The sequence below is a fragment of the Palaemon carinicauda genome, chromosome 7 (genome assembly GCF_036898095.1).
Source record: "Palaemon carinicauda isolate YSFRI2023 chromosome 7, ASM3689809v2, whole genome shotgun sequence".
In the NCBI taxonomy this organism is placed as follows: Eukaryota; Metazoa; Arthropoda; class Malacostraca; order Decapoda; family Palaemonidae; genus Palaemon; species Palaemon carinicauda.
In genome coordinates, this window is record NC_090731.1 from 60,506,230 (window position 1) to 60,517,227 (window position 10,998).

A 10,998-nucleotide genomic window follows, 5' to 3' on the forward strand; every position below is an offset into this window, starting at 1 on the left:
TCGCTTGCAAGAGAATAACAGTTGCTCTGTAAGAGTTTGGACGAGCCTCGTGGGAACTCTTTCATCGCTGGAGTAGTTTATCTCTCTGGGGAGACTCAACCTTTGCCCTCTCCAATTTCACCTAAACCATTGGAACAAGGAGAAGGGCTTAGAGAGTATCTCTTTCCCAATCTCCAACTCAGTCTAGACATGTCTGACTTGGTGGGACAGCAACATCAGACTTCGAGAAGGTCTTTCTCTTGCGATCAAGAACCCAAACCATGTGTTGTATTCAGATGCATTGGATTTGGGTTAGGGAGCTCCACTGGACAGTCTGGAATGCTCGGGTCTTTGGTCCACGGATCAGAAGGAACTCCATTTAAGGCAAGTAACATCTCTCTTTTGACGAGATTTGTGCAAGGAGAAATGAATGTCTTTGCGGACTGCCTCAGCAGAAGAGGACAAGTCATCTCCATGGAGTGGACGTTGCACAAGACTGTGTGCGAGAAGCTATGGATGACATGGGGTCAACCCACCATAGATCTTTTTGCGACTTCACTGACAAAGAGGCTCTCGACTTACTGCTTTCCAGTTCCAGATCCAGAGGCAGCCCACATAGACGCTTTCCTGCTGGAATGGTCTCACCTGGACGTTTATGCCTTTCCACCTTTCAAGATCCTAAACAAGGTGCTGCAGAAGTTCACCTCTCACGAAGGGACCAGGTTGACATTGGTTGCTCCCCTCTGGCCCGCGAGAGAGTGGTTCACAGAGGTACTTCTATGGCTGGTAGACTTTCCAAGAAGTCTGCCGTTGCGGATGGATCTCTTGCGACAGCCTCACGTAAAGAGATTTCATCAAAGCCTCCCCATGCTTCGTCTAACTGCCTTCAGACTATCGAAAGACTCTCTTGAGCTCGAGGGTTTTCGAAGGAGGCAGCTATAGCGATCGCGAGGGCTAGAAGATCCTCTACCATCAGGATCTATCAGTCGAAATGGGAGGTATTTAGAGACTGGTGCAAGTCCTCCTCCATTTCCTCTTCCAAGTGCCTCTGTAGCGCAGATTGCGGATTTTCTGCTTTATCTGAGAAACGGTCGCTCCCTCTCTGCATCCACCATTAAAGGCTACAGAAGCATATTAGCTTCTGTTTTCAGGCATAGGGGTTTGGATTTTTCTAATAACAAAGATCTCCAAGACCTGCTTAAGTCTTTCGAGACTTCCAAGGAGCGTCCTATTTTGACTCCTGCTTGGAACTTGGACGTGGTCCTACAGTTCCTTATGTCAGACAGGTTTGAACTATTAAATTCAGCCTCCCTGAAGGATCTTACCCTCAAGACACTTTTTTTTGGTGAGCTTGGCTTTTGCTAAAAGGGTTAGTGAGATACATGCTTTTAGCAAGAACATCGGCTTCTCCACTAATAAAGCAGTATGTGCTCTTCAACTTGGTTTTTTGGCCACGAATGAACTTCTGTCTCGTCCTCGGCATAAATCATTTGAAATCCCCAGTCTTTCTGAGATTGTGGGGAATGAAGTTGAAAGAGTGCTGTGCCCTGTTAGAGCTCTTAAATTTTATTTATCCAGAACTAAACCGCTACGAGGTTGTTCAGAGGCTTTATGGTGCTCCGTTAAAAAGCCCTCTTTGCCCATGTCTAAGAATGCGTGGTCTTATTTTATTAGACTTGATTCGGGAGGCACACTCTTTTAAGTGAGAAGGATCGTAATTTACTTAAAGTCAAGGCTCATGAAGTTAGAGCGATAGCAACTTCAGTAACGTTTAAGCAAAATAGATCCATTAAAATTATTATGGACGCGACCTTTTGGAGAAGCAAGTCGGTATTCGCTTCATATTACTTGAAAGATGTCCAGACTCTTTATGAGGACTGCTACACACTGGGACCATTCGTAGCAGCGAGTGCAGTAGTGGGTGAAGGCTCTACCACTACATTCCCTTAATCCCAATATTCTTTTAATCTACTCTTGAAATTTTTAATCTTATTTTGGGTTGTACGGGAGACTAAGAAGTCTTTCGCAATCTTTTTGATTTGGCGGGTGGTCAAAATATTGTTTCTTGAGAGCGCCCAGATTAAGGGTATTGATGAGGTCCTGTTATAGGGGTGTTCACCCTGGATATAGCAGCTCCTGGGAGTCTTTCAGCATCCTAAGAGGATCGCTGGGCTTCGTGAGGATAGCGGACTAATGAGGCAGAGTAATTATCAGAGTCAGCTTCCTTACCAGGTACCTATACTTAAGTTTGTTTTTTGAATAGTTGTCAAAAACTCTTGAGCATATACGCCTTTATTGTTTTAATACTGGTCTCTACCCACCACCATGGGTGTGAATCAGCTATTTATATATTCACCGGCCAAGTTTAATATTTAAAAATGATATTTTGATTATAAAATAAATTTTTGAATATACTTACCCGGTGAATATATAATATTAAAGGCCCTCCCTTCCTTTCCGATAGAGACCCTACGGACTGTGAAAAACTGGTTTGGTTGAGAAGTATATGCGGTATCTGGCCGATAGTCGGCGCTGGTGGGCACTCCCGGCAGCCTTCATGGCGATCGCTCGCGAGTTTTTGGAATCTGTCGACCGACGGAGACGTCAGCTATTTATATATTCACCGGGTAAGTATATTCAAAAATTTATTTTATAATGAAAATATCACATTCCTGAATCTGTCATTCTGTCTGTTCATGGTTCGCCGCAACCGTCTTCTGGGATGGAGAAGGCGGTTTTGTTGCAGACGTTCCTGCTTCAACTTCACCGCAAGTTGATCCTAAGTTGTCTTTGTTACAGGACATGCTGCTTAAGCTTTCCTCGTTTCACTCTACGGATAAAGGAGTAACTCAACAAGTTCCCGATCATCAGGAAGCTTCGCAGCTTGGACGTCGTAAATCTGATAAACTTAACCTCAAACGTCAAGCTTCCAGGCGTGAAGCTGAGCTTCAAGCGAATGTAGATTTACTGGACCATCTTCTCAAAGGCATCTTTAGAGCCTTTGAGGTGTTCAGCTTCCTCGATTGGACTCTGGGAGCCTTGGGGAAGAAATTTTCAACTTTTGAGAACTATGGCACGGGACAGTATTATTCAGATAATGTCGTGTATGGACAAAGCTGTTAAAGATGGGTCATGAATTAGCAGCTCTGTTTATGGCTGGAGTTCTTAGGAAAAGAGCACAGATGTGTTCTTTCCTTTCCTTGGGTGTCACTCCTTGTCAGAGGTCTGAATTGCTGTTTGCACCTCTGTCTCCATCTCTGATTCCCCAGGAACTTGTGAAAGAGGTAGCTTCTTCTTCAACTCAGAAGGCCACCCATGATTTGGTCGCCAAGACAGCACGGAAAGTTCTTTCGACTTCTTTTACTAGCCATAAACCTAAAGTAGAAACGCCATTGCCTCAGTTTACACAGCCCTTTCGAGGTAGACCCGTCAGTAAGGGTAACTCCAGACCCGACGGAAGAGCAAAAAGAAGGGTATCTAAAGCTGGGCGAAGCAGAGTCTGACTGCTTTTGCCTTCAGACAGTGGTAGGGGCCAGACTGAACAACTTCTGGGAGGCTTGGGAGAGAAGGGGAGCAGACCCTTGGTCCGTTCTTTTGCTGAAGGGGGGTTACAAAATCCCTTTCATAAAGAAACCCCCCACTAATTCAAGATCCAATAGATCTCTCTCCCAGATACCGAGAGGACTCAAAGAGGCAAGCATTGCTGCTACAAGTGACCCTCTTGTTGGGAAAAGGGGCAGTAGAGAGGGTGCAGGACTTACAGTCACCAGGATTTTACAACCGCCTATTCCTGGTCCCCAAAAACTCGGGGGGGATGGAGACCAGTCCTGGATGTACAGTAAGTGCCTTCAACGCTTTCATTCAGAAAACAAAGTTCTCGATGGAGACTTCGAAAACTGTGCTGGCAGCAGTAAGAAAGGGCAACTGGATGATCTCGTTAGACCTCCAGGACACCTATTTTCATATCCCCATACATCCGAGTTTCAAACGTTACCTGAGGTTTGTTTACAGGAAGGAACTCTTCCAGTTTCAAGCCATGTGTTTCGGCCTCAGCACCGCTCCTTTCATTTTTACAAAGCTGATGCTAAATGTGGCGAGCTTCCTGCATTCAACAGGTATCAGAGCCTCCCTGTACTTGGACGACTGGTTACTCAGAGCATCTTTCTTCAATCGCTGTCTGGAGGATCTACAAATGACACTGAGATTGTCAAGGGAACTGGGTGTTCTTGTCAACACAGAAGTCCCAACTGATTCCATCGTAGAAGATTCTTTATTTAGGGATGGAGATTCACTGACTAGCTTTTCGTGCTTTTCCGTCTCCTACAAGGATAGAACAAGTCCTCCTAAAGCTTTGTCTCTTCCTAGAGAAAAGATAATGTTCGGTAAGACAGTGGATGAGTCTGCTGGGAACACTCTCCTTACTGGAGCAGTTTGTCTCCCTAGGAAGTCTCAATCTCCGCCCTCTTCAATTTTACCTTCTCTTCCTAGAGAAAAGAAAATGTTCGGTAAGACAGTGGATGAGTCTGCTTGGAACACACTCCTTACTGGAGCAGTTTGTCTCCCTAGGAAGACTCAATCTCCGCCCTCTTCGATTTTACCTCAATTACCATTGGGACAAGGAGAAGGGTTTAGAGACGGAAAATATTCCACTTCCAGAGTCTGTAAAAAGTTGCCTCCATTAGTGGAACGACCCAATCAAACTTCGGGAGGGTCTCTCGCTGGAGCAAAGGAGCCCAGACCTTGTGTTGTGTTCTGATGCCTCGGACTCGGGGTGGGGAGCAACACTGGGCAAGCTGGAGAGCTCGGGTCTGTGGATGAAAGATCAAGAGAGCCTCCACATCAACCAGAAGGAGCTGTTAGCAGTCCTGTTGGCCCTTCAAGGTTTCGAAAGTTCGGTTTTAAACAAGGTGGTGCAGGTAAACGCCGACAACACCACAGCTTTGGCCTACATCTCCAAGCAAGGCGGAACACACTCGGAGTCCCTTTACGAGGCTGCAAGGGAGCTTCTAGTTTGAGCAAAGAAAAGGAATGTAACCTTACTCACAAGGTTCATCCAAGGAGAGAAGAATGTGATGGCAGACAGCCTCAGCAGGAGAAACTAGGTTATTCCCACGGAATGGACACTGCATCAGGAAGTTTCCAAGAAACTGTGGCGGATTTGGGGTCGTCCGTCCATAGACCTTTTTGCAAACTCTAAAACGAAGAGGCTAGAGACCCACTGCTCCCCAGTGCCAGATCTAGAAGCAGTCCACATCGACGGTTTCCTACTGAACTGGTCTCACCTGGATTTGTACGCGTTCCCTCCATTCAAAGTCCTGTACAAAGTTTTACAAAAGTTTGCCTCTCACGAGGGAACCAGATTGACTAGTAGCTCCCCTCTGGCCCTCGAGAATAGTTTACAGAGGTACTTCAATGGATGGTTGACATACCAAGAAGTCTGCCAATACGAGTAGATCTACTCAGACAACCGCACTTGGAAAGGTTCCATCAAAACCTTCCAGCTCTACGTCTGACTGCATTCATACTATTGAAAAACTCGCAAGAGCTAGAGGCTTTTCGAAGGAGGCAGCTAAAGCTATTGCTAGAGCAAGGAGGACCTCTACTATCAAGGTCTACCAGTCCAAATGGCAGGTTTTTCGAGATTGGTGCAGAGCTAACTTAGTATCCTCTTCCACTACTCTCAAAAGAGTCAGTGAAGTTCATGCCTTTAGCAAGACTATTGGCTTCAGGAATAGCAAAGCTATCTGCTCCTTACAACTTTGTTTCCTGGCCAAGAACGAACGCCCATCTCCTCCATGGCCGAAATCTTTCGAGATTCCAAACCTTTCCTATGTGGTTGGAGAGGAAATGGAGAAGGTCCTGTGCCCTGTAAGAGTACTTAAGTTCTGTCTAAACAGAACTAAAGAATTATGAGGCAAGTCAGAAGCTCTCTGGTGTTCGATCAAGAAGCCATCCTTACCAATGGCAAAGAACGCCTCGTCATATTTTATCAGGCTCTTGATAAGATAGGCTTAAGCTCACTGCGGTGAGGCAGACCTCAAGCTGCTGAAAGTGAAGACACATGAAGTCAGAGCTGTTGCAACTTCTGTAGCTTTCAAGCAGAATCGATCTTTACAGAGCATTATGGACACAACTTTTTGGAGGGGTAAATCTCGCCTCACATTATTTAAAATTATTCCAGAATCTTTACGAGGACTGCTACACTTTGGGACCATTCATAGCAGCGAGTGCAGTAGTGGGTGAAAGCTCTACCACTACATTCCCCTAATCCTAATACCTTTTTTCTTCTCTTGGAACTATTGTTTTTTTTTATGGTGGTTTGTGGAGATTGGTCGACAGTCTTCCACAATCATTGATTTTAGCAGGTGGTCAAACTTGTTTCTTGAGAGCGCCCCAGAACAAGGGTATTGGTTGAGGACCTGTCATAGTGAGGTAATAACACCGTTTTGACAACTCCTAGGGGTCTTTCAGCCCCCTGAGAGGATTGCTGGATCTCATAAGGATAGCGAACTAATGAGGCAGAGAATCATAAAAGTCAGCTTCCTTATCAGGTACGAACCCTTAAGCTTGTTTTTTTAAAAAACTCTTGAGTAATATTCCAACAATGTTGGCTGTCTCTGACCCTCCACCAAGGGTGTCAATCAGCTATATATATATATCCACCAGCTAAGTCAGATGTTTAAAAATATTTTCATAATAAAGTAAATTTTTGAACATACTTACCCGGTGGATATGTATAATTAAACTCCCTCCCTTCTAGAGACCTATGGCATGGTAGATCTGAGGATTCATGGAATAGTTACAGTTACCTGGCGAGTGGTGGCCCTAGTAGTACATCTAGCTACCCAATCTGCGATTGCCACGAGTTTTGAATTTTTGCTGTGACGTCAGGGACTTAAGCTATATATATCCACCGGGTAAGTACAGTATGTTAAAAAATTTATTTTACTATGAAAATATCATTTTACTCTTATGACAGAGTTTTCGGACTCTCGTCCCGTGAATTGTTTGCGCGTGCCCATCATCATCCAGAGTTTTACTCTAATGGCAGAGGGATGCCTGCTGCCTAAGGGTTAACGAATTTCTACAGGTAACTATGACACAGTTCCTTTGGGTCCTGGTCATGTAACACGAGTCCTGAAAATTCCGTCAGGAATCAGCGACAGAGTTCCTGTGGGTTCTCGGCACAACATTCCTTAAGGTGATGAGAAAGGTATTCACAAATAGATTCTGAACCCATAGGTTCTCATCCGAATCTCTCGCTTTCCGCGATCCAGAGGTTTCTGAAAACTCTATGGTCGACCTCCCCCCTCTATGGGATGGACCTTCCAAAGGTGTGACTTGTTACGTCACTTTACACTCCCAGCTGATTACTATATCAACTAGTCTGGTTTCCCCTGCACCGATCTTTTCGTTTTTGAACGAACCACCGTCATCTTTCCTCCACCTTCCCACTTCGAGTGGTTTGGTTTGCAGACGGAAATGAGCAAGGAATAAAAAATTCTTTACATTCCAGTTCATTTCCCTGCCAGGCCTTGCCTGATGTAGACGGTAGTTTTTCTCACTAGCGAGAAAGGGTTCAATGGCAACCCCTTCGGGTAAGTGGTCGATGGAAATTATGTCTGGCATTCTTGAAGCAAACTCCCACATACGAGACCCTACCCTTTTCGGGAGACTCGTTCTTGAGAAGTGTTTACAGAACTTCAATGGGTGTTGTTTAAACTTCATGAAGGCCTACGGCCGTCTTGGAGTATGCGCTCTAGCCAAGACAAAACCTCGAGGTTATTGTCTTAAACTCGGTTCTACCGTTTGATGGAGGCAGCCTCCCCCGTCATTGTACCCTGGGTATAACGACTTGTTTTTTACACGATAGGCTTCCGAGACCTTTTGTTCTCTTCTTACATGGTTATTGTTTCGAACAATTAGTTCCGAGGGAACGTTGTTAGCTGACGTTAAAAGAACGATAGCAACAGCGCGGGCAACTTTTCATTACGTTTACGAACGTTTCAAACTCCGCCCACAGGTAACCAGACATCTGTTTCTGTGTAATGAACACTGGCTAGCCCCTCACATACAGAGGAGGGGTAAACCAAATGTGAAATGATTGCCTCTATAACTGTATATTTTGTTTGACAACATGTTCTCAAAAACCTGACAAACTTGATAGGCTAGGAAGAAGAAGAATGACTCTTATGTCCCGTGCGGGCATTAAGATATTATCTCCTCAGAACTGAATTTTCTGAGAGAGTTAATTGTAGAAGCACATTCTCAAGCTAACGACGCAGTGTTTCCTTTACTGAGAGTGAAAGCGCACAAAGTTCATCAACTGGGTGTCTTTTTAGGTACAGTAATTATTGTTTTCTTTCATTTTACGGAGTATGTTATCGATAAATCCTTTCATTGTTTTCTACTTAGAGGAGACATGATAGTTACTCTTCAGAAGAATACAATATTTATCATCCTTCTCTAATTTAGTTAGGCCTTCTAGGTTTTGTTTCTCAGTAAGGAAAGATGGTGGTAGGCATAAGAAATCTTCTTTCTGGGCTCGACCTGTCTCGTGTCGTGAAATGCTCCTTTGTTTCGTAACCGAAATACAAACCACGCTATTTACATTGGGTTTACCTTTTAGCGCAGCTGAAATGATGAGCCAATAGTTTTAACGAGGGTTAATTACCCCCGCGCTAGTTAGCGGGGGTAGGGGAAAGGGTAGCTTGCTACCCCTCCCCCCCCCCCCCCCCCCCCCCCCCCACACACCGGTGACTTGCTTCTCTTCACTTTTGGCTCGGCGGTGATCAGACGTGTCTGTTCACCGTCCTCATGACAGCCTTTAATTTTTCTGCTTTTTCTTTCTACAGCTTGTGTTGGTTGGAAGTTGACCTTCATTATTATTATTTTACAATGCGTACGAGCCCTAGTGTTGCCGGCCTCCCTTGTGGGACCTTTATGTCGGCCGTAGATACGGACCCTCACACCCTTTGCCCTCGGTGTCGGGGCCGACGGTGTGACCAGGAGAACATGTGTTGTGAGTGTATGGAGTGGTCTGCCTCCCAGTGGGAGAGGTTTGGCCGCCGGCGTAAGAAGAAGTCCAAGAGCGGCTCCTAAGGAGAGTCAGCCGAGTGGTAGCGCAGGCCCTAGTTCTGTTTCCCGACCTTGGGTGGGAGTAGAGGGCGTCGCCTCCCATATCGGGGCGGTTCCCCCTCCTCCTCCGGGGGAGGTTGTTGATAATGATGATCTCTTACAGATTTGGGCTTCCCTGGGGCTTAAGGGCTTGCCCTCCAGGGTCGCCTTTATTGACCTTGTCTCGTTGGGGGCCGCTGTTAAGCAGTCGCCGGCGGTAGCAGAGGTAGACCCTCTGTCTATCGTCGACGTCGTGGTGGCAGAGGCCTCCGACGTGGCTGGGCAATCCTCTGCAGGTGTAGTTGAGGATGATGGTGCTGAGGGCTCTCCTCCCCCTTCCTTACATCCTTCGAAGGGGGAAGTGAGTCCTTCGGGCTCTTCTGCTGTTCAGCTTCCTTCTAAGGGAAGTGCTTTGACTTAGACTCCCCTTCGGAGGACTGATGGTCCTGATGATCTTCCCCGTGGCCGCCTCCGCCGTAAGGCTCACCGTCCGCTGCGTCGCAAGGGCCTCCCTTCCCCTTATAAGGGGGTTAAGAGGCGCCTTTTTAGATCTTCTTCCTCCGAAGGGGACTCTCCTCGTCGTACTCAGCCTACAGCTCCTGCTCCTTTGGACCTCTCTGCAGACCGTTCTCCAACTCCTGCCAGATCTTCACCTTCTGGGGAACTCGTCACCCGACGGGCAACGGTTCCTTCGGGGCAAAGGGATTCTTCCCTTCCACGTGCAGTGCTAGCGCACAGGCGCTCTCCTGCTCATCAGCGCTCTCCTGATTGTCAGCGCTCTCCTGCTCGTCAATGCTCTCCTGCTCGTCAGCGCTCACCCGTTCGTCTGCGCTCTCCTGATGTTCGCCCTCCTCGTCAGCGCTCGCCCGTTCGTCGGCGCTCTCCTGATGTTCGCCCTCCTCGTCAGCGCTCGCCTGCTCGTCAGCTCTCTTCTGCTCGTCAGCTCTCTTCTAAGCGTCAGCACTCTTTTGAGGATCATCGTCCTGTAGTCTCTGACCATCCTGCAGTTCCTGTTGAGCTCCCTGCTCGCCATCAGTCTCCTGAGCTCTCTCATCCTGTGTCTACGCAACAACGTTCACGTTCCCCAGCGCGTGTGTCAAAAGCACATGTTCGCCAACGCGCCCGCGTTCTTCCTGTTCCTGTTCGTGAACGCGCCGCGCCACCTGTTCCTTCACAGGATCTCACGTGTCGCCCTCCTGCTCGCCAGCAATCTCTTGCTTGCCAGCGATCTCCTGCTCGCCAGCGATCACCTACGCGCCAGCGATCACCTGCTTGCCAGCGCGCACAGGCGATTTTAGTATCACCTATTCATCAGCGTTCTTTTACGCGTCAACGATCGCCTACGCGCCAGCGATCACCTGCTCGCCAGCGCGCACAGGCGATTTTGGTATCGCCTATTTACCAGCGTTCTCCTACGCGTCAGCGATCATCTGTTTCTCGGCGATCTCTGGACCGCCCGCGTGTTTTACAGCCTGCGCGCATGCGTTCTCCAACGCTTTGTCAACCGGAGGTTCTGAAGGGACATGGTTCTCCATCTACTAGCTCTCCATCGCGTGATCGCTCACCGGCGCGTGCTGCTCGCTATCGCTCGGCAATGCGTCACCATGCCACAACGCGCCATCGCCCACCTGCGCGTTAGCGCTCGCCAGCTCACCACTGATCGCCTGTTGATCTACATCGCCAGCGATCTTCCTCACCCACGCGGGCAGCGCGTTTCCTCGCCATCGCGCCAACGCTTTCGTTCGCCGCCTCGGACACGCGCTCATTCACCTGCCCACCCTCGTGCCCACTCGCCTGCGCGTCCGCGCGATCATTCGCCTGCGCGACCGCGCGATCATTCGCCTGTGTGACCCCTCGCCTGCGCGCCCGCGCGATCATCCACCTGTGCGCCCGCGCGACCCC

The 10,998-nt window shown here is 47.9% G+C and overlaps 1 protein-coding gene across 1 annotated transcript; it reads left to right on the forward strand.

Moving 5' to 3' along the window:
- The first annotated feature begins 4,793 nt into the window (after window positions 1-4,793).
- LOC137644315 (uncharacterized) lies at window positions 4,794-10,735 on the forward strand. The gene is made up of 3 exons (XM_068377304.1): window positions 4,794-4,895; window positions 9,854-10,237; window positions 10,520-10,735. The coding sequence occupies exons 1-3, from the start codon at window positions 4,794-4,796 to the stop codon at window positions 10,733-10,735; spliced, it is 702 nt and encodes a 233-aa protein (XP_068233405.1).
- The last annotated feature ends 263 nt before the right edge of the window (window positions 10,736-10,998 follow it).

What these genes read in the sequence shown, in the direction of transcription:
- LOC137644315 (XM_068377304.1), top strand. Translation starts at nt 4,794, where the DNA reads ATGAAAGATCAAGAGAGCCTCCACATCAACCAGAAGGAGCTGTTAGCA. An exon ending in TTTTAAACAAGGTGGTGCAG is followed by an intron (nt 4,896 to 9,853) that starts GTAAACGCCGAC and finishes CCTGCTCATCAG; the next exon opens with CGCTCTCCTGATTGTCAGCG. An exon ending in CCCGCGTTCTTCCTGTTCCT is followed by an intron (nt 10,238 to 10,519) that starts GTTCGTGAACGC and finishes CCTACGCGTCAG; the next exon opens with CGATCATCTGTTTCTCGGCG.